Here is a 23944-nt window from a genome sequence, read left to right as displayed (position 1 = left end):
GGATTTGAATTCTGGCTCTACCTGTGGAGCCTTGGGAATGTTACCAAATCCCTATAACTTGGTTTCCTTGACTGTAAAATGGGAAATAATAATAGTACCTATTTTATAGGGTTGTTGGAAGGAGGTTGAACATAAAAATCACAATATTATTTTCTAGCATTGGAAAAGCAACACAATATAGTTCCAAAGTTGGAAGCCCAGCATCCCGGCCTCCTCCAAGATATTGCTCAAGTTTCTTCCCTACTGTTTTCCCTTCTTTGGAATGGGAAAAGTGGATGGCATCCAGCTCTGAGTCTCTGGGAACCAACTCAAGCAACAGACCGGGGGAAAGCCGCCATCTTGTCAGGAGAATAAGATTAGCCCAAAGGCGATGCTCTGTGTGGACAGATGGTAACAGCTGGTAAACCCAGGGACCTGTGTTGCTTTGAGGCACGTTCTAGTTGCTGGTGGCCCCCTCCAGACCTCCAGCTCTGACTGACCCAGAGGATGAGGGTTTCCTAAACAGGAGAAGATCATTATTTTGTCCCCCAAGGGGATTGTTGAGGGAGAGTGTGTCACCAGCAACCTTCTTCTCACAAGGGGTGTTGTGAGAGATGGCAGGTAGATTAGACACATGGGAACCGGGGAACATGAGGGGCGGCAGCAAAGCCCTGAGGGGAAGCCAGAAGCTGGGGGTCTCATCCTAGCTATCCCCCCACCACTGGTCTTCCTGAGGACCCTGAAGAGCCTCAGTTTCTCCACCTACAAAGTGAAAATTTGGGAGGATTCAGCACTCCCTAAGGCTCTTTTATGCTCAGTTATGCTAAGGTTCTGTGGTTTCAGGCAAGCAGCCAACAACCCTTTATTGAGTACCTATTATGTGCCAGGCACTAGGCATTATGCTCAAGACCATGGGCTCTGAAGCCAGGCTGCCTGGTGAAAATCATGGCTCTACCACTTCCCAGCTGGGTAACCTCGGGCAAGTCTCTTAACCACTCTGTGCCCCAGTTTCCTCATCTGAAAAATGGGGATAATAATGGCTCTACCATTTAAGGCTGTTCAGAGAATTAAATAGTTGGTATATGGAAAGAGCCTAGAACTGCATCTAGTCCGCAGTAACTGCTGGATGCATAATAACTGCTACTATATACATTGTACAATTTAATTCTCATGCTGATGCAATTCAACAAGTATGCACAGTGCTCTTGTTTGGGTCAGGCTCTGGGCAAGGAGAGGAGGCCATAGTAGTGGACAAACCTAGCCTAGGTCTGCCCTTAGGGAGCTTACGGTCTAATGGTTGGGAGAAAGTGATTACCCACTTAACATCTAGTTCTTCCTAAGCTTTTTTACTGAAATCTAAATCCACCCATGGCCAAGAGACAGTCCTGGGTTCAAATCCCACCTCTGCCATCTCCCAGCTGTGTTGACTTGGAAAGTTATTTATCTTCTCTGTGTCCCAGTTCCCTCATCTGTAAAAGAGGGGTGTTTTTTTTTTTAAGCAGGTCTGTTGCAATGATTAATTGAGATCATGCACATAGAGACTTTGCACAGTGCCTGGCACATCATCAGTGCCTAGAAATAAGTGGCAACTCACCTGGCTTGGCCGCTTGCTTTAACCTGGGCTGACATCCGAGCCTCTCCTTGAGCTTCTTTTGTTTTTTTCCCAGCAAGACTTCCTTTCAGGGCTTCTCAAACTCTGCCACCAAAATTTACCTGTGGGCAGAGGAGAGCGAAAACGGGGCCCTGGGAAGTCAGGGGGCATCACCAGAAGCCACCTTCCATGAGCTGAAATGTCTCTGAAGACTGTCTCCCATTTAGACTTAAAAATTCATGTGAATTCTGCTCTCTCCTCATTATATTCATGTTCATTTTAATCTAAAAGAATGTGTCTTCCCTACTCATCTTCAAGCCAAATTGACACTCCAGAAAGAGAAGCCGTTTTTCAATCTGTGGCTTCCTGCAGCCTGACACAGGGCTGGCTGCATCAACCCCCATATTAAGAAATAGCTCAGTGATTAGAACTCGCTGCCTACCTGCTGAGGGCCTGCGCTGGGGAAGGCCAAGAGGAGACAGGGAAGAAACAGACCTTGGCCCTGCCCTCTAAGGGGTAAGTCCTAGATGGAATATGGCCAGAGACTGTATTCAAAATATGAATTCCCCTTAATGCGTGAGCACCAGCCAATCAGAACTGTAGCACTGGAGCAGAGTGGGGGTGGCCCTTGCTATGCCAAGCTTTAACCCTTTGGTTGCTGGACTCCGGGGAGATCTTGGGGACGCCCAGAAAGAGTATGGGGTCTTCAAGGAATGGAGAGGATACTCAGGAGGCCATTGGAAATGGTTATTTACCAACTGGTACTGGGAACTGTAATGAGGAACAGCATCCATTTAGAAGCACCCTACAGGTGGCCCGGATTTGGAGGCAAGGAGACACCAGGTGATGTACCAACCTCCCTGAGTCATTATTGGTATCAAAGCCCGGATGAGACCCTTAAAGCAAAGGACACAAAGAGACATTCTACCTTTGGAGCAATAATGTGAGAGAAGTAGTCACAGATGAGGGCAACCCCCAGGCCCTCAGTTTCTACTGTTTCTTCTTACTACTCCCTAGAGAATCAATTTCTCTCCAAGCGACTAGGCAGCTCTTTCCAGGGCTATTCCGTTGGCACAAGGGGACTCTAAGTCAGCAGACCTTGTCTGCTGGGGACGACAGCTTCATGTTCCCCAATTCTTGAACAACAGATAATCTAAAGCATTATCGTATCCCGTGCAGATAAAAAGACTTAGCTACTGCACCTTCCCCATTCGTTCCCCAAACTGCAGCTCCAGACCCATGTATGTCCACTCAGCAACCACATTCCGACTCCCAATAAGCACTTCCAGCCCACCTCCTCTTCTCTAAGCCTATTCTCTCTGCTGCCTCTTATTTTAGCTCAAGATACCAACAACCTCGCCTTCATCCAAGCTAGAACCCTACTAGTAAGTCACTCTCAACCCCGCTGTCAATCACCTTTCATCTCCTGTTGTTCAGGACCCAGCTTAAATGTCACCTTGTCTTCAGAACAAGGAGGTTTAATCATTCTCTCTTTCTCTCTTTGCTCCTGAACCATTTCATATGTGTCTCTGGAAGAACCCTTACTATATTTTGCTATAATTGCATCTACATGTCAGTTTCTTCTGCTAATGGTGAGGAACTCAAGGGCAGGGATCTGCATCTCGTTCATTTTACCATCATCATGACTTATTGCTGAAGATTAAGCTTTGAGGGAATGAATTGCTTCTAAGGGAAAGTACATACATTCTGAATTCTACTGCACTTGCTGAAAGAGTAAGGTGAATTCTTTAGCTGAACGCTTCCCACCCAGAATGGAGCGGCAGAATTCTTCATTTCCCGAGAGACAGACCCTGCAAGAAGAGCTCAGCAGCTGGATTTCCTGGCCATAAATCCATTCTCCTCTCTCCCTGTTGACTCCACATTTTTTTTTTAAATAGATATTTCCAGCCTAAAAGTGACAGTTACCTCTGAGGTTTATAAAGGATGTATTTTTCTTTCCCCTTCTCTTAGGGTTAAGCAACATCATCGGCATCATAGTTTATATATCAGCCAATGCTGGAGACCCCGGGCAGCGTGACTCCAAAAAGAGCTACTCCTATGGCTGGTCCTTTTATTTCGGAGCCTTCTCTTTCATCATCGCGGAAATTGTAGGAGTAGTCGCTGTGCACATCTATATAGAAAAACATCAGCAGTTACGTGCCAAATCCCACTCGGAGCTCCTGAAGAAATCTACCTTTGCTCGCCTTCCACCCTACAGGTATAGATTCCGGAGGCGGTCAAGTTCCCGCTCCACAGAGCCCAGATCCCGAGACCTGTCCCCCATCAGCAAAGGCTTCCACACCATCCCCTCCACTGACATCTCAATGTTCACCCTTTCCCGGGACCCCTCAAAGATCACCATGGGGACCCTCCTCAACTCCGACCGGGACCATGCTTTTCTACAGTTCCACAATTCCACGCCCAAAGAGTTCAAAGAGTCGTTGCATAATAATCCGGCCAACAGGCGCACCACGCCCGTCTGAACTGACTTCTGCCCTCTGCCCTCCACCCCAGCACAGCCCGGTGGGAAGTGGACAGAGGTGTCTCTGAGGTTGCATGGCATGGTCCTCGTGATGGTATTACTTTTTACAAAGACTGAAACCAAATGGACTCAGCCCTCTCCCACAGTTTGCCCCTCTCCCTCCAGGTCCTAACCCCTCTGTCCCTCCCCGACTTTTCAAGCCAATCCCATGACGTCTCTCTCTGTGTATCTGTGCCAGATGTTTTCCTTTCTTCCTTCTTTACTGGAAGGACCTCCACATTCTTCCCTCCTTGGAAGAGGACTTTACTCAAAGTCACGGGTGGTGGCTGGTGGGGGGGGGGGATCTCCGAATCCCCAGACTTGTGCATAGTTGTCCCCATTGTCCACTCCAAATCCTCAGGACACCAACGGCCCAGGTGGCCCTGAGGGAGGCATTCACCTTTCTGTGTTAGAAAAACATGCCCAGAAATCAAAGATGTCAGAGCCCTGAAGCAGCTACTGTAATAAGCACTCACGTATTAAAGGTTTTGCCTTGTCGTAACCAACAGAGCTGGGGTGCTTTGTTTCTTCTGGGTAATTCCTGCACAAATTTACAAACTCATTTGCCCTGCCCTCAAACTGCCTCGTGTATGTGTTGGAAGCTGAGCTTTGCTCATCCACATCCTAGCCACTAGGAAGGATCCTCCTTTACCTCTGGAGGCCAGCAGGGTGCTCCTACCAATGTCAGAGTCTGTGTGTCTCTCACCTAAATCCCGGGAAGCTACTGGGGGCAAGCATGTGTTCAAAAATCTGGCTCTGGCACCCAGTAGCTCTAGGACCTTGGGAAAACCCACCCGACCTTCAAACCTCAGTCTCCTCGTCTGTAAAATGGAGCATGGTACAGTATTCTCCTCCACAGAGTTGTGAGACTTAAACAAAACTTCATGTGTAAAATGATTAGCACACTGCAAATAATCAATATGTATATTTTTTAATTTTTGGATGAATTCTGGGTAGAGTGAGCATTATCTGAGTTTGGGCTGCCATAACAAATACTATAGATCAGGGTGGCTTAAACAATAGATATTTATTTCTCACAGTTCTGGAGGCTGGGAAGTTTAAGATCAGGGTGCCAGCAGAGTTGGTTCTTGGTGAGGGCTCTCTTCCTGGCTTGCAGACAGCTGCCTTCTCACTGTGTCCTCACTTGGCAGAGCCACTAACTCCATCACGAGGGCCCCACCCTCATGACCTCATCTAACCTAATTACCTCCCAAAGGCCCCATCTCCAAATATCACCACATCAAGGGTTAGGGCTTCGATAAGTGAATTTGGATGGTGGGGAGGGACCCCATTCAGTCCACAGCAAGCATGACTGCAGGAAGATAGAAGCCAAATGGGAGCTATTCTTTTTTGGGGGGAAGGGTGTACTTTGCACAGGCTCTGAGAGGCACAGGGGCAGGGGGGTAGAAAGTGGAAGGACATTTGAATAGTTTGAAAAATTGATATCAGAAAGCATGAGAAGGGCTTCCCTAGTGGCACAGTGGTTAAGAATCTGCCTGCCAATGCAAGGGACACGGGTTCATGCCCTGGCCTGGGAAGATCCCACATTCTGCAGAGCAACTAAGTCCATGTACCACAACTACTGAGCCTGAGCTCTAGAGCCCACAAGCCACAACTACTGAGCCCACGTGTCACAACTACTGAAGCCCGCGTGCCTAGAGCCCGTGCTCCGCAACAAGAGAAGCCATGACAGTGAGAAGCCCGCGCACCGCAACAAAGAGTAGCCCCTGCTCATTGCAACTAGAGAAGGCCCGCGCAGTGCAACGAAGACCCAACACAGCCAAAAATGAATGAATGAATGAATGAATAAATAAATAAAAGCATGAGAAATGGATGTCACCTCTGCCCACAGTGACTCTTGGGGTGCTTGTGGTGCACGCCAGCTCGTCACACCTCCAAGGAGCTTCCCACTTCTGGGGTTCAGTCACTCAAGGGGGCAGAGTTATGGTCATAGGAGCTCATGCTTACCTGACACTGTTGGTACCTGGTTGTGTTCTACAACCTTACACATATTGTACCATTTAATCCTCTAGAAATATCCCCATTTTACCAAGGAGGAAACTGAGGCCAGAGAGGGTATGTGATTGCCCACACTTCATCCCTGCTACAACCTTGAAGTCCTGGGAAGCCAGTCAGATGCCTGCACTCACACCCTCGGTGAATTTTATTGTAAAGCGCAGACTAGTAACAATTTGTTTTGTTTGACACTTGAGAGTCATTGTATGCAAATTACACCCATACATCAAATTACCTCATTGAATCCTTAAGACAACCCCACATGTAGTAGAAATTATTATCCGTATTTTGGCAGGTGAGGAAATAGAGGCTCAAGAAGAGTATCTTAGGGGCTGGTGAACAGAGCCAGCGTTTAGAGGCAAGCCTCTGCTTCCTAATTTGACTGATTTCCTCCCTCTGCCAGCATTTCCCAAATCTCAGTCATCTGAGTTCAACCGTTGCGAAGTGTTTCACATCCACATACCACGTTAACCATTATTTATTTGATGTTTCTCTTTAAATTGACTCATTTTTTACTTCAATAAATACATCTCGAAAGTGAACTTTATATCACTACTGTAAAAAAGAAAACTGGAATTGCTTGCCGTAAGCAAATGGTAACTGGGAAAATAAATACAGTAAAAACAACACAATCACACCATACTCTAGCTGCTGCCTGTTCTAAGCCGAAGGCCAGCTGCCTGCTCTTTGTAAAAAGGATATAACCAAAACGTTAGAAAGATTAGTTAAGATACGCTGGCACCAAAGATGCTTGCTTTGGCTTAATCAGGAGAACCAGAGAGGGGAAAACCTTCTCACTAATACTTCTCTCTAATATTGCATCTGTGTGTCACATCAAGTTATCTCACCCCACACTTTGGGAAAAGTGGCTCCAGGCACCCTTGGAGAGGGAAGGATCTGGGAGATGGAGTAAATAGGTGATGAATACTCTGAAGGGGAAGAAGGAGCAACCTGCAGCCCTGGGAACTACGAGTTTGTCAAAAACAAGGCATCTGGGGAGTTGATCGGGGATGGGGAGAAAGGTCCCAGGGGCTTAACTAGCTGGGTGTCTGCTCTGGAGACCTAGTACAGAGCCTTCTGCAAAGGCCAGAGAGCAGGAGGAGGAAAGCAGGCACCTGACGCCTGGAAGGACCCCCGCACCTCTAGGTCTGCTCCCTGCAAGGTTTTGGTGCATGGGCCGTCAGAGTGCCTTTGTTTGAAGACTGATCAGCTGGACCCAGCTAGCTGACATCAAATAAATATTCATATCAACACTCCTGGTTCACAGCCAGGACCCTGGGCAACCCTGGTCATCCAAACCCCTGTGAAGAGTATTCACATGCACTAGGCTCCCACTGGGTGTGCCAAGCAATGTGCCAGGAACTTCTCTTATTTTGTCTCATTAATCCTAAAATTCGAGGTAGGTACTATTGTTAACCCATTGGATAGATGTTGAAACTTGCAAAGAGAAAGCAAAGCAGGTCCTCCAACCTAATTCCAAAGCCTACGCAATAGCCACTCACTAATCATCTCTGGTCACACTTCTCAAATCTCTTGCTCCCTCGCTGAGTTTCCAACCTCCTTCTCCCCACAATGCAGCTCCCTTTCCCAGCCCACTCATTTCTGGACCAGCAGCGTCCTACGGCCAATCTCAAGACCAGAACCTTGGGGTTTCTCTTTTATACTTCTCTATTCTGTGGCCCCGAGAGCTGATCTTTAGCCAGGTTCTTCTCTACCTTTCGAGAGGGCATAACATTCAAGCAGGCAAACTCTGCAGCTGCAGCTGCACTGCCCAGATTTGAATCCCAACTTTGCATTTATCAGCCATGAGAACTTTCACAAGATAATCTCCCTGTGCCTCAACTTCCCCAGCTGTAAAATGGACACAAAAATAGTCCTCACTCCATAGGTTGGTGGTGAGGATTCAATGAGCTTATTTTCATAAAGCATTTGGAACTGTACTTGAAACACTATACTCACCATATAAATGTTAGCTATTATTATTTAATACTGTTCACAGATTTATGTTTTTCCTCCTGGGCCCTTTCCCCCTTGTTTTCCAGATTGTGTTGACACTCTTCTGCTCTAATCAAGCCAGTGTCCACATACTTATTCCCAATTCTCTAACTTTGTCAATGAGTATTATCCCTGCCTGCAATGTTTTCCCTTGTCCTCTCCAAATTCTTGTCCATTCTTCAAGGCCAAGATTAAGCCTCATCCCTTCCACGAAGTCTGTAGTGATTTCTCGGGCCACACAATCTCTCACTTCGTGGCATTCATTCATTCACTCACTCACTCATTCATTCATTCATTCATCTAGCACTTATTACTGAGTACCTACTATGTGTCAGAAACAACCATAATCCCCACAGATATGACCACTGCCCTCATGGAACTCCCAGTCCAGCACTAAACAAGTACTAAAGTCCTAAACAAGTAAACACACACATCAACATCATTTACAACTACGATCTGTGTCATAAAGGGAAGGTAGAGAGTAAAAAGTACACAGGCATGTAAACAGAGGGCTCTAATTTTGATGGAGAGTCAAGGAACAGGAGTTGGCATTTACAGTTATACCTAAAGGTAGAGCTAACATTATCCAAATAAAAGAGGGACACATGGAGGGAGAAAAAACCCAAGCGTGTGCAAAGGCCCTGAGACTGGAAAGACCTCTCCTCCAAAAAAGTCAGTAAAGCTGGAGCACATACAGGAAGAGTAGCATCAGATGAGACTAAAAGAAAAGCTGGATCCAGAGGATGTCAAATTACAGGCATGTTAAAGGTCTTGAATTTTGATCCTAAGTACATTCAGAAGCCATTTAAGAGTTTTAATGAGGGATACAGAAATTGTATATGATAGGTACCCAGTGAAATACTAGTTTCATAAATATTATCTTTAGAAGTACTTCTTTAAGAGCTTGTACATTGCCTGCTTTATCCACAGTCTCTGGTAGGTGGACATGATCATGAATTGGACATGACCTTGCCCCCAGGCACAGCTGATTAGATCATAGATTGCACCTCATCTAAGGCTAGCCAACCCATTCATAGCGTGGCCAGTGGCCTGGGACTTGCGACTTGACTTAAAGGGGTAAACTGAGAAAAGAAAAAGGTAAACTGAGACAATCAGATGATCTCTGCTGGGAACTTTAACTAAGAGACAGAGAAATCGGTTGCTAGTTGGCTAGGGGGAGCAAAACAGAAAAGATATAAGGAAGCCTTGGGACTAGGGCAGCAACAATAGGCCAAATGCAAGTTGAAGTTATTAAAAAAAAAAAAACTGTTTGGTCATAAGAAGACAACCCTGCAAAGCCCTCCCATTATACTTAAATAAAATCCAAATTTTTGCCCTGGTCTCCAAGGTCTTGCATTATAAAGATTATAGATTATACTAACGGGAATTCCCTGGCAGTCCGGTGGTTAGGACTCCATGCTTTCACTGCCGAGGGCATGGGTTCAATCCCTGATCAGGGAACTGAGATCCCGTGTGCCATGTGGCTAGGCCAAAAAATTAAATTAAAAATAAAAATCATACTAACCTATCCATCTTTATTCCATGCCACCTTTTATCTCGTGGCCTACACTTCAGTCACATGTCCTCCCTTTTCAGTTCCTTGATCCAGCCAAACATATTTCTGCCTCAGGGCCTTTACACCTGCTGTTCCCACTGCCTGAATTCTCTTCTCTTTATGTGGCTGTCCCCTTCTCATTCTTCAGGTCTGAGCTGACAAGTCACCTCTTCATTTACCAACTCTCAAAAGCAAATCCCCTGTTATTCTTTAGTATAGTCCATACTTATTCTCTTGATAGCTTGGAAGGTGTAATATTTTATCTTTTGCTTGTTTGTTTACTTACTAGGAGATAAGTTCTGTGAGAGCGGTGTACTTGACTGTCTCGTTCTAGCTACTTCTCTGGTAAGTGCTCAGCTATCCAAAGGAAGGAAAGAGAGAAGGAGAATGCATTAAGTACTATTTAGGGGAAAACAAATATCACAAAGAGAGGAAAAGAGTGGCTTCCTTGGGTTCTAATAGCTTCCCTATCCCATTTCCTCCAGGCCCAGCTGTACTGCAGGTGCAGTCCTCAGATCTCTGGAAGACTTTTTCCGAATTCCTTCAACAATCTCCCCTTGCCTTGAGCAAGCCTGAGTGAGTCTCTGTTCCTAGTTACCAAATGAACATTGACTAGAACCTCTGAAGCTTCCAGAACTGGGGAACACCCAGCCATATGGGAGCAGCTGAGAGTCCCTCTTAGGGACAGCAGGACAGCTGGACCAGAATGGTATTTAGTCAGGATGTTTATAGAAGGGAGATCAGAACCTCAAAGCCAGTTCAGTTCAGAAAGAATCAAGACTGAGAAAGAACCAGGGACCAGAAACCAGGTGGCAGTGCCTGAGGGCTAGTGAATCATCAGCCTAAAATGAAAGCTACCATAAAGGCGACGGCAAGGCCAAGTCACTAGGCTGAAAGCAAGCAACTCCTGGAGGTTAGATTACATTTGTGGAACGCTGATTCCCTCTTTGTAAATATAAAAAAAACCCAAAGAAACAAAAAACAGTTTTAAGATGGTGGTCTGGACTTCATGGGCCCTTCTTTCCCGCTTTAAGTAAGAACCTTTTGTCTGAAAGTAACACCCAATTCTAACTTAACTAGATTGTATTTATCAGGTAAATTAAGCTATCATAACAAACCCCCAAATTTCTGGGGCTTAACCGAATAAACCTTTATTTCTTGCTCACACAGAGTCCAGTGTAGGTGTTTCTGGCTGAGTAACACTCCTGGATGGCTCTGCTCCAAGCTGTAACTCAGGGAACCAAGCTGCTTCTATCTTGTAGTTCTGCCATCTTGTGGCTTCAGGGCAGTCCTGATATCACCCACCTTGGTAGATGGGGGGAGGAGGACAGGTGAGGGGTGGTGATGAGGAAGTGAAGGACCATGCCCTAAACTTAATTACCTTGACCCAGAAGTAACCCATTCATTCCATTAGTCAGAGCAGTCACGTGGTTCCATCTAGATTCCAGGGGAGGTGACGCTGAAAACATCGTCCATGGCTGAAGAGTTGTTTCCTAGTAATATCTCTACATAATGTAAGATAGTCATTGATTTGGCAAGTGACGAGTCATCTCTGCCATTCAATTTAAGCATGAAAAAATGTTTCCTCTGTAAAAAGAAATCTCAAGATAAAGGGGCTCACAGGTTAGTTAATTCAGCAGCTCAAAGATAAATCCAAGGACCCAAAGCCTTTCCATCCTTCCACGCTTCCATCCTCGGGCCAGTATCCATCATACCAAGATAAAATATCCCATCATGTCCAATGCAACATCCAGCACAAAAGCTGCCTCTTTCCTGTGTGTCTTTTTTTTTTTTTAATTTATTTTCTTGCCTGTGTTGGGTCTTAGTTGCGGCACGCAGGATCTTCGTTGAGGCGTGCAGGATCTTTTTTGTTGTGGTGTGGGGGCTCTTCATTGTGGTGCTCAGGCTTCTCTCTAGTTGTGGCGTGTGGATTTTCTCTCTCTAGTTGTGGCACCCGGCTCCAGGGCACATGGGCTCTGTAGTTGTGGTTCGCAGGCTCCAGGGCATGTGGGCTCTGTACTTTGCAGCACACGGGCTCTCTCATTGAGCCACGCAAGCTCAGTAGTTGTGGCGCACGCGGGCTTAGTTGCCCCGTGGCACGTGGGATCTTAGTTCCCCGACCAGGGATCAAACCCGCATCCCCTGCATTGGAAGGCAGATTCTTTACCACTGGACCACCGAGGAAGTCCCTCTTGCGTGTATTTAAGAGGGAAGAAACCTTTCTTAGAAGTTACTCCATTCGATTTTTCCCCTTATTCTCTTCAGCCAGAATTAGGCTCCATGTCTACCACTAAGCCAGTCACCAATAAGGGGAATAAAATTACCATGAGGGACCCAGACCAGTGGTTCTCAGCCCTGGATGCACATTGGCACCATCTGGAGGAGGTTTTTTTACATATAAATGTCCAGGGGACCCAGCAGAGATTCTTACTTAATTCGTCAGAAGGGAGGCTGAGCTTCACAAGTCACCAACGACAGTTTAAGGAACAAAGTCCATTCACAGTATTGTTTAGCTCGATCCATAGGTTGCTGATAAAAATTGGGAACTTCGAGTGATAAAGCAAATGGGACAAAGAGATAGCAACTGGGGAATCTGGATAAAGGGTATGGGAAGGAGCTCTTTCTTCATTCTTGACATTTTTTCTATAGGCTGGACGTTATATCCAAAAAGTTACCAGAAAGGGGGGACGGGATGGGAACTTACATATAAAAGCCAGGATTTGGGGCTTCTCTTGAAAATCAGAAAATCTGGGGAAACAGGGTCTATGTTCCCGCAGAAGATAAAAAGTTGATCCGATAGTAGCGCCCAGACCTCTCAACAAGTACATCCAGGGCAAGGGCCTCGGCACCAGTGTCGTTAGCTGGAGCTCAGGTGAGTCTTAAAATCAGGCTTGGGAATCACTCTCTGGAATTCTTTCCATTTCTATTCATCTTCTTCTATCCTGTTCCATCCTCTTCCAACCTCTAAGTATAGCCTGGATTATTTTTTGCCAAACACAGCACCTTGCAGTTGCCCACACTGAAGTTCGTCCTTGGCAACTGCGCTGCCCACTCACGCAGCCTGGTGAGCTCTTCCTGCGATGTATCGCCAGCGGCTTGGCATTTCACTCCCTGGCATAGCTAAGTGTCATGGGCACATGCAGCGCTCTCACCAGTTACTCCTCCAGATCAGTCAGGCAAATGTCAACGAAGACCAGGCCCGGCGCTGACACCCTGCTGCTTTCAATTAATTAATTAACTAACTCATAACAACCCAACCAAGTCTCCAGTGGCAAGCAACAGAAGCTAACTTTGGTTACCAGAGGAATTTCGTGTAAGTCAGAGCTTCTCAACAGCGGTGCGATTGACATTGGGGGTTGGATAACTCTTTGCTGTGGAGCTGTCCTGTGCGTGGTAGGATGTTTAGCAGCAGCCCTGGCTTCTACCCACCAGATGCCAGTAGCACAACTGCCCTGCCCCCCCAAGTTGTGACAACCAAAAATGTCTCCAGACATTGCCAGAGGTTTGGGGTGGGGGAAGGAGGGATTAAAAGCCACTCTCAATGGAAAGCTGAAGAACTAAGCCTTAGAAAAGATGGAAATCTTGAAACCCAGCATGACCAAGCCTTTCTGTGTCCCCCGTTCCTTGTTTGCAGGGAACAGACTCCAGTCTCCAAGACCTTCACTGAGTTCCGAAGGGCAGATTTGAATCGCTGCTAATCAGGGAAGGGAGGGGATGCGGAGACAAGGGAGGAACAGTCAAGAAACAATAGTGCAGCCTTGGGGCAGGGTCCTGGTTCCACCTCAAGGGATACACATAACAATATCTTTGAGGTCTTTACAGAACTAAAGCCCCCAACAAATGGAAGATGTTAGCATTCTTCATTCCAGACAAGACCACCTGAGGCCAGATTAAAGGAGTGCAGGCCCCCCCCACGCCCTAATCCTTATCAGCAACCCCACCCTTGAACCATTGCTATAAAACTCCTCACCAGATCCTCCTGGGTTGAGACACACAGGTTTTCAGGGCACAAGCCTGCTGTGTCCCCCTTTGCCTGGCAAAGAAATAAAGCTATTCTTTTCTACTTCACCCAAAACTCTGTCTCTAAAATTCGATTCAGCACCAGTGCACAGAGGCTGAGTTTTTGGCATCAGTCTGAGACGTTGTAACGTTCTAGACAGCAAGGACTAATAGATGGTTGAGTTTGAATCCTGGCTCCACCACTTTTATTTGTGTGACTTTGGGCAAGTTACTTAATCTCTCCATGCCTCAGTTTCCTCATCTGTAAAGGGAGATAATCAGGATAAATTGGGTTATAAGGTGGAAACAAATAACTCCCAAATATCAGTGGCTTAAAATACACGCTCTGTGTCCAATGTGGTCAGCTAGGATTTCACTCATGTTGCCCACTTTGGGGGACCCAAGCTGGTAGAGGGCCCCCCATCTGGACATTGCTGGTCAACATGACAAGGAGAAAAGAAAGAGGCAATAAACTGGCTCGTAAACATTTCTACCTGGAAATGATAGAAATCATTCCTGCTCATAATTCATTGATCAAAACAAGTCACGTGGCTATACTGAATTTAAAGGGGATGGCAAAGTGAAAACCTGTCACGTGCCCAGAGAAAGGAGAAGAGGAAATATTGATTGATAAACAGCACTAATGCTGGACACTGACCTTGTAAATTTATTGGGAAGAGTAAACAAATTAATACATACAAAGTTCTCAGAACAGTGTCTGGCATCTATTAACTACTCAATAAATATTGGCTTATTATTACTGATTAATTCAGCCAGTGTTTACTGAGCACGGTGATGGTCAGTTTTATGTGAATATTGAAACCGAGCCCCTGTGGGGCTCCCGGGCATAGAAGGCCTTTTTTGTCTTCCCTTTCTTGTAGGCAAGACTCCAGCCTCCATGACCTACCCTGAGTTCCAAAGGGCGATTCCAACAGTTGCTAATCAAGGGAGAAGCGGCCAAGAAACCACCTGAGGCAAGATTAAAGGGACCAGAGAAGCCCACCATAATTAGGAGACAACCACCTGAGACCCTGCACACACCCTAATCTTGTCAGCAACCCCACCCTTGAACCACTGTTATAAAACCCTTCATCAAAGCCTCTGGGGTTGGGACACACAGTTTTTCAAGGCAGGAGGCTGCTGTGGTCCCCTTTGCCTGGCAACGTAATAAAACTATCCTTTTCTACTTCACCCAAAACTCTGTCTCCGAGATTCGATTCAGCACTGTTGCACAGAGATCTGAGTTTCAGTAACAATATCCTAGTAGTCCCATCAAACACTCATCTAGGTATTGCTGTGAAGGAATTTTGCAGATGTGATTAACATCTACAGTAGACGTTAAATAAAAGGAATTGTTCTCAACAATCTGGGTGACCTGATGCAATCAGTTGAAGGGTCTTAAGAGTAGAAGGGTTCTGCTTCCCTAAAGAAGAAGAAATTCTGGGGAATTCCCTGGCGGTCCAGTGGTTAGGACTCAGCGCTTTCACTGCCGGGGCCCAGGTTCACGGGGTTCAGTCCCTGATTGGGGAACTAAGATCCCACAAGCCACATGGCGTGGCCAAAAAAAAAAAAGAAGAAGAAGAAATTCTGCCTGTGGGCAGTAGCACCACTTCCTGCCCAAGAGTTTCCAAGCTGCCCTTCCTAACAGCGTGTGCTACAGAGCTTAGATTTGCCCAGCCTGCCCCACAATCACATAAACCAATTCCTTGCCATCTCTTTACAGCCTTCCCCTCAATATCTTCCCACTCCCGCCTCCCCTCCTCTTCTACCACCTTGTTAAAAGACATTAGTGTTAGGTTTTATTCCCCACTTCTGTGATGACTCATTTCTGGTCTCTGACCCCTTTGTCCTGACTCCCCAGCCTCCCTGGTGGAAGTTTCTGGGTTTGTCCTCATCGCCCTGGTTCTTTCTGTCTCCTGCTACCACTTACCTCCTTAGAGGTCTAGCAGCTTCTTCCCCTGTGTTGGGTGTCTTGAAGGCTAAAGAGCACAAATTTTGAACCACATGATGTTGGGGCCCAGGGCAGGCTGTCCCCGCAAAGAGGCCTCAATCGTATATTGATTATTTTTGAATTAAAGTTAAGAAACAGCTGATGTAAGAAGGACAGTTTGACCCTCCTCTGTGTCTCTCTGGAAGCAGAAAATAAATTTCCCATGTGATACACACTACTATATATAAAACAGATAACCAACAAGGACCTACTGTATAGCTCAGGGAACTATACTCAATATTTTGTAATAACCTAAAAGGGAAAAGAATCTGAAAAAAAAATAGATATATATGTATGTATAGCTGAATCACTTTGCTGTACATCTGAAACTAACACAACATTGTAAATCAACTATACTTCAATAAAAATAAAGAAAGAAAAGCTTTTTTAAAAAAAGAAAGAAGAGAGCAGAGAATCCCCAAGTCAAAGCAAAGCAATCAATCATTAAATTTCCCACGTGAAAATTCACTCCCTGCATCTGGAGATAAAAGGACACCCTTATCGTCAGAGAAAGGGAATTGGGGCGAGAAAACTGTCTAAACAAACATTGTTACTTCTTTAATTTGCTACCCCAAGCTCAAACTCTGTTTTGACTCTTCACTAATTAAGAACCCAAAGCCTAATTTTCTTTGTCCTGTCAATTCCTCATACATTTATCATTTCTTTGTCTACAAAGTATAAAAGCTGCTTGCTTTGGCCACTTCTTAGGTCCCATTTCTACCAGGCCTCTTTAATTTGTGCACATAAATTAAAACTTGTTTCTTTTTCTCCTGTTCATCTTTGTGTCCATTTTATTAGTCCAGCCACAAGAACTCAAGAAGGGGAGAGGGATAAATTTCCCCCTCCCTGACAATGACCATGACCGCCTTGCCAGGTGGAGTTCTGTCTGCGCCCTGGCCCCGCCTTCCCTATCTTTAAAGCAGACCCAGTTCAAGTTCAGGCTCTGTGACTTTAGGCAAGTTGCTTTCTATGCTTCAGTTTACTCAGCTGCTGAAGGGGATCAGGATATACCATCTCGAAATATGCCACTTTGGCATAAGGATTATTTTGAGCTGAAGGCAATCAAGAAACCGCAGATGCAGGGAAAGCTCTTTATCCTCCCCCTTCCTGCCTAAAGGCAAGGCATAAATTTCCCTTTGAAGGTAAGGGGGAGGAAAGGGAAATTCCCTTCCCCCTCCTCCATCCTGTACCAGGAAGAGGAACCAACTCTTGTCACTGGTGATGGCACCAACTTGAATTTGCATAAAGAAACTGAACTGAAATAACCCTTATCTTTCATTGTTCCCCCACACACATTTACCTTCCCACGATCTACTGCCCCTAGAAGCCCAAACCTTTTTCCTTTGTCTTGTCGCCTCTCTACAAATGTATTGCACTTTGTTAAAATGGTATATAAGACCGACCCACCTCTTTGAGTTTTTACTTCCTTTCTGCGAGATTCCCTTGTACACGTAAAAAAAATAAAATATTAACATCAGATAAAATTTGTATGTCTTGTAGGGGAGCAAAATTTGCCACCCCAAAATGTGTCTCTTCAGCATGAGGATTAATGATTGATTGTTAGTTTTTTGGGTTTTTTGCTGCACCACGCAGCTTGTGGGATCTTAGTTCCCCAACCAGGGATTGAGCTAAGGCCCTCAACAGTGAAAGCTCGGAGTCCTAACCGCTGGATTGCAGGGGAATTCCCTAGGTTGATTATTTGTAAGAAACAGAAGACTCAGGAAGAAACTTTGACCTCCCCCTTAGCTGCCTAAAGAATGTAGATAGAGGACCTGTTCTAGGAAGGGAGCTATCACCATAGATAAGTATAGTAAGACCTTAGGTGTGTAGACAGGGAGGAACATAACAGCATCTGATAAAATTCATCTGTGTCCCACTGCCTCTGTCTGGACCAGCAAACATTTATTTACCAAACTTTAGCTTCTCCATCTCCATGTGAATTGCCTTCCTTACCTTTGAAGGCCCAGATCCCTACCCCTAACATCCTCTTCTGTCTTAAACTGAAGATTGTATTTAAGGTGAGGGTTTCAGTCATTTTAGTAAATTACTCAGTTTTCCTGGGTCTCTCCCTTTGTTTGGTTTTCTCCTATTAATCTGTCTCATGTCAGTTTAATTCTTAGACCAGCCAGAAGAACCTAGAAGGGAAGAGAAAAATGTATTGCTCCTTGACAGCCTCTTCTTCTGTTACCTGTATTTTGTTGGTTTAATTTGCATAGCCCCATCCACTCAATCGAATAGGGTAGAGGAAAAGTTTTTTCCTCCCCTATACTGCAAAATGCAAATCACAATAGAATCCACCTTACTGGGTGCAGTAAGGACTAAACGAGGCAAATGCTTGCGTAGCACTTAACACATGACCAGCTCACAGTCAGTGCTTAAGTGAGAACTTGTTAGATAATTACCAATACTACTGTTGATGAAAAATCAATCAGTCAATCTAGAAAGAAATAGAACATTGTATTCCAGCCAAACTGGGGATCCAAGCTCAGTCATGTAACTGTTTGAGACAAAGGGATCGCTGTACATTAAATGATGTATTACTGACGGTTTACGCAATCTAGATCTACACGTATAATACAAAGCAAGTAGTGGGTCTTGGGTCATCATGGCCCCTTACAAGGTCAAGAAAGGTTATCTCCTAAGGAGTTGTGACCCTTGATGAAATTAAGAAGGAATGTGATCTCCTTAGGAGGTCTGGTTAATGCAGATGCACAATACACACCAAACAGGAGGGAGGAAGCCCAAATGGGCAAAGAAACATTTTATGTTTAAATTTTTCTCACCTTGCCATAAAACATGAATTTTATTTCATCATCAGCCCTCTGCACCTCCATCCCCAGCCCTGGTATCTTTGCCTCTTAAGGTCCCAGGACAATTTTGAGAAGGGAAAACAGCTGAGTCACAGAAACTTAACCAATTTTATTAACCACGAGGAAGCTGGTATCGACAAAAGATTAATCAGTGGATCTAAGAAAGAAATGGAAAATTTTATTCACGCCAAATTGAGGATTATAACCTGGGAAGAGCATCTTAGAAATCTCCAAGAACTGTTCTGCCCATTGAAAGTCAAGGCACAGTTATGTAAGTTTTTTGAGACAAAATGCTGTACATTAAATGACATATTATTGACAGTTTACACAATCCAGACGTAAGCATCATTACGGCTCCTTATAAAATCCACAAGGACTGTTATCTTTTAAGGACTTGTCTTGTTGGTGCTATGAGAATGCGGCTCCTTAGGGTTGAGCAGGTGTTTCTGCCGATGGGGGAGGTTTGCTCAGTGCATAATGTAGGTACACAACACATAGTAGGGGGAGAGAGGAGGCCAAAGGGCGGAGAAAACTTCTCATGTTTAAATTTTTCTTGTCTTGCCATAAAATACGAATTTTATTTCACACTGGCAATCTCCACTCCAAATACCTCTCAAGAAGGGGAACTTCTACAACCTAAATCTGATCATCTTTTCTTCAAACCTACCCTCTCCCATCACGTAACGAGACACTTCCTTTTATTTTTTTTTTATTTTTAATTTTTTTAATTTTTCGGCCACACCGCGCGGCTTGTGGGATCTTGTTCCGCAACCAGGGAGTGAACTCGGGTCTACGGCAGTGAACGCCTGAGTCTTAACCGCTGGACCACCAGGGAATTCCCAAGACACTTCCTTTTAGCAGGGAGCCCCAGGGAGCTGGCTTCTATTTCCCAAGCCTGAGCCACCCTCGGGCACCCCGTGGTCAATGTGTCCACACTGCCATCCCAGCTCTAGGAGATTCACAAGAAGTCTTGTGCTTTGAAGTGTCCCAGCTTACCTACATTTTACATATCAAGAGGGAAGAGGAGGGCTTCCCTGGTGGCGCAGTGGTTGAGAGTCCGCCTGCCGATGCAGCGGACGCGGGTTCGTGCCCCGGTCCGGGAAGATCCCACATGCCGCGGAGCGGCTGGGCCCGTGAGCCATGGCCACTGAGCCTGCACGTCCGGAGCCCGTGCTCCACAACGGGAGAGGCCACAGCAGTGAGAGACCCAAGTACAGCAAAAAAGAAAAAAAAAAGAGGGAAGAGGAAATCATTATTGGTAAGAAAGATAGGGGAAATAGCAGAGGGGGGATATTCTAAAGCAATTAGTTGGGACAACAGAAGGAACAAAAGGAAAGACATTATGCAAATGGGGGCCATTCCATCCCTCAGAAGATAATGTCCCCTTTGAACACAAAGGAAGGCTTTTAAAGCAGCCCAGTTCATTCCAATTCTGTTCAAATATTAAGCTTCCTCATGATTAATATTAGGCCTGTGTAGCGTCAGGGCTCCGATACTTTAACACTTTCATATTCCCCGGCAATGATGTTAGTATTCACTCTATTAGATTTTAAATATTTCACAAAACTGGGCAGGAGTCAGTACAGTCATCAATCTTATATTTCTACAAAATAACTCAAAACTGGCATGAGCCCATACCTCTCTTCTTTTTTTGTAGGTTTCCCCTATACAGTCTTTTGAGGGCTACTAAATGGGGGGGAGGGGATCTTCGATAGGAATCCATTCTCTGATTTCAGTTACTTTAGGAGGAGAAAGCAAGGTGTTACTGAGCTCAGGGCACCATTCAAAAGCCAATACTTGAGTATTGAGTGTTGGCTGGAAAAGAAAGTTGCTTTTTTTCAGGAGGCTGGCAACCTAGGGAGAAGGTAGACTTGTGTCCAAAAACCATCTCCAAAAATTCTGCTCAACCATGAAAGCTTTTTTTTTTTTTTTTTTTGCGGTACGCGGGCCTCTCACTGCTGTGGCCTCTCCCGCTGCGGAGCACAGGCTCCGGACGCGCAGGCTCAGCGGCCATGGCTCACGGGCCCAGCCGCTCCGTGGCATGTGGGATCTTCCCGGACCGGGGCACGAACCCGCGTCCCCTGCATCGGCAGGCGGACTCCAACCACTGCGCCACTAGGGAAGCCCCAACCATGAAAGCTTTTAAAAGGAGAATCATTTGGGGAGTGGGACAGAGTCTTCGACATCCTTCACTGTGTACAGACTTTCTTCTGATTGGTTGGTGATGAGGTAACAGGGTGGTGTTCCAGGAATCTTGCGCTCAGCTGAAGTCACCATCCTCCACCTAGGTGGGGGCTTAGTTCCTGCAGAACTCAAAGGTATTTTGTTATGTATATTCCTTGAAGAGGAACCAGGACCCTGCTTTTTTTTTTTTTAATTTTATTTTTGGCCTTGCTATGCAGGATGCAGGAATCTTAGTTCTCTGACCCGGGATCGAACCCATATCCCCTGCAGTGGAAGCACAGAGTCTTAACCGCTGGACCACCAGGGAAGCCCCTGCACTACTGTTCTTGACTTCTCCTCCTTAGTTTCTGCATTCCCTCCCTTCCCTGATAAGCAACTGTTTGAATCTGCCCTTTTGGAACTCAGGGAAGGTCAAGGAGGCCGAATGAAGCCTATTTCCTACAAACAAGAAATGGGGGAACACTGAAAGGATATATACCCAGGAGGGCACCACAGGGTCCTGCTCCATTTCAAAGGCACAGTGGAATTGGAAAATATCCCCTCTACCCTTGCATCCTTCCTCCATGGGACCAGCACTCTTCTTTCTCTCCATGTGGAGAAACCAGGAGAAATGGAGATCAGAGCTCATCCCTCCCATCAGCAGAAGAGAGCAGAGGACAGCAGACGTGTTACCAGAAGGGGGACCCCTTCCAGGGTCTGAGAGTGGGCTCTTGTCTAACACTTGGAAAGGAATTGTCAGAGGAAACATATGTACTGACAAAGCAAAAGACTTTATTAGGATGGGGCGCCCGGGCAGAGAGCAGCAGGATACAGGAACCCAGGAAAACCTCTCTGCCATGCGGCTTGTAGTCTCAGGGTTTACAGTGGTGGGGCTAGCTTTCTAGGTTGTCTCTGGACAATCCTCTTGCCTGTGAAACTGAGCAGGACCCTGTGGGGCTCCTGGGCATGGAAGTCTTTCTGTGTCCCCCATTTCTTGTTTGTAGGAAATAGGCTTCAGCCTCCATGACCTTCCCTGAGTTCCAAAGGGCAGTTTCAAACAGTTGCTAATCAGGGAAAGGAGGGAATGTAGAGACAAGGGAGGAGTAGCCTAGAAACAATAGTGCAGCCTTGGGGCAGCATCCTGGTTCACCTCAAGGAACATACATAAACAGTATCTTTGAGCTCTTCTGCAGAATTAAAATCCCCAACAGGGATTTCTCAGGCAGTCCAGTGCTTAGGACTCTGTAGTTCCAATGCAGGGGGCATGGGTTCAATCCCTGGTCTGGGAACTAAGATCCCACATGTTGTGCAGTGCAGCCAATAACTAGTAAATAAATAAATAAATAAATCCCCCAACAAATGGAAGATGTTAACTACCTAATGAAGCATTCTTCATCCCAGAGACAAGGTCACAGTTTGATAACCTTGAGAACAACAGAAGCTCATCAGGAGACCACCTGAGGCCGGATTAAAGGATTGTAGGCCCTGCACACACCCAGATCCTTATCAGCAACCCTGCCCTTGAACCACTGCTATAAAACTCCTCACCAAATCCCCCTGGTTTGGGACACACAGTTTTGAGGGTATTAGCTGTGTCCCCCTTTGCCTGGCAAAGCAATAAAGCTATTGTTTTCTACTTGACCCAAAACTCTGTCTCTGAGATTTGATTCAACACTGGTGCACAGAGGCCAAGTTTCAGCATCACCCACGCCCGTATTTGGTCCGATTTAAGGCCTTTCCTGATGGCGCGTGGCTCTCTTGGTCAGTCAAGTTTCCAGTGCAAGGGTTTCTGGGAGGTGGGCAGGATATATTATGGCCTGGCATCTCCCTCCCTCCTTTTGGCCCCTCCCACATTCTTTTGGCTGACAGTAGCTTGGCAGTTCCATGTTCCTTATTGGGACCTCCTGTTGTGAGATGACTGGTGCAAGTGGTTATTATCCTGCCTGGCCAGGACCAGGCAGTTTCAGCCAATGAATGGTTCCCTAATAGAGGGATAGCAAATTTTAAGGAAAGGACATTTGGTGACATTAGCAGGCTTCAGAGTGGGGAGGAAAATAGGAGAAGATTAGGGGACAGACAATGTCCATGTCCTGGTGTACCACCCACCTATTGTTGACACCCTTCCTTGACAGCCCACATTGCTGTCCATTACCGACCTCAGCTGTCACAATTGAAAGTCAAGGCAGCCCTTCGAGCAGTGACAGTTCCAAGGGAGATCTTCCACTTAGAGTCCCCTCAATCCATCCCCCAAGTTACCAGGCACCCAGGAAGTTCTGTGTTTTTATCCCAGGGATTTACCCAAGAGTTGTTTACCTCCTTTGAGCCCTTAAGAGCTCTTCTTTCACTCTTCCAGGAAGATGGGGCGATTCACCCTTTAAAGGTACCTGGATTATTCCTAGAAGGTCCCACAGTCACCTGGAAGCTTCTCCTTAAACACTGTGATTACTTCCACTTCCCAGAGAATAGAGCTTGATTTCCTCCAGAGGGGCCCAGAGCATCACAATACAAAGGCCCAAGAGTGATAGCATGACCTTCTGTTACCTCTCCCACTAGGGCAGAGAAAATGACCCTAATTTCTGGCATGGCATCTGCCACATACACCAAAGCTGAGTTCTCTTCAGAGACAGCCTTGGGTGTGTTAGGATTTCAGTTGCCTGGCAGGGAATTTACCCCATAGGTTTCACCCTCTCTGTGCCCTTCCAACAGGATAGAAACCAAGTCTTTCACTTGCCAGTGGGAGATAACAACTAATGTGGAAACCAGACTGGGAGGGGAGAACAGATGTATGTTTTCTCAGGCCAAGCACAAATGCTTAAGTCTCAAGAAAGCATTCCTCTCCTTTGTCCACTAATACTCCCTTTATTATTTTTTTTATTTTTCTTTTTTGTGGTACGCGAGCCTCTCACTGTTGTGGCCTCTCCCGTTGCGGAGCACAGGCTCCGGACACGCAGGCTCAACGGCCATGGCTCACGGGCCCGGCCGCTCCGCGGCATGTGGGATCTTCCCGGACCAGGGCACGAACCCATGTGCCCTGCATCGGCAGGCGGACTCTCAACCACTGAGCCACTAGGGAAGCCCCTCCCTTTATTTTATTATTATATTATGTATTATTATATACTAATTATATTTATATTAATTGTAATTATATTAGTTATTAGCTATAATACTATATAGTATTATTTTCCTTCTCTTCCTGGAGCCTGTCCAATATACCACATGCCCCTTCCTCAAGCATAGCTTACCCCCACCCCATGATAATAAAGCCCCACGAGACCCAGGCTGGTCTCATGTGTTACAAAAAGTGCCATCTCAAGTGCCTCCTGAA

At 45.9% G+C, this 23944-nt stretch overlaps 1 protein-coding gene and 1 long non-coding RNA gene across 3 annotated transcripts in view; one reads left to right on the top strand and one right to left on the bottom strand.

Moving 5' to 3' along the window:
• CACNG3 (calcium voltage-gated channel auxiliary subunit gamma 3) overlaps positions 1-4364 on the top strand; it is an 80761-nt gene extending 76397 nt beyond the window's left edge. The window contains exon 4 of the mRNA XM_019921780.3: positions 3542-4364. Within this exon, the coding sequence (XP_019777339.1) occupies positions 3542-4053 (512 nt within the window). The 3' untranslated portion in view covers positions 4054-4364. The remainder of the gene's footprint in view (positions 1-3541) is intronic.
• Positions 1-23944, bottom strand: part of LOC109547713 (uncharacterized) — a 205411-nt gene that overhangs the window by 120279 nt on the left and 61188 nt on the right. The gene's annotated exons all lie outside the window — the stretch shown is intronic.

Source organism: Tursiops truncatus, chromosome 15 (genome assembly GCF_011762595.2).
Source record: "Tursiops truncatus isolate mTurTru1 chromosome 15, mTurTru1.mat.Y, whole genome shotgun sequence".
NCBI classification, from domain to species: Eukaryota; Metazoa; Chordata; class Mammalia; order Artiodactyla; family Delphinidae; genus Tursiops; species Tursiops truncatus.
Note: the sequence above shows the minus strand (reverse complement) of the source record. Positions and strands in the feature narration are given on the sequence as shown.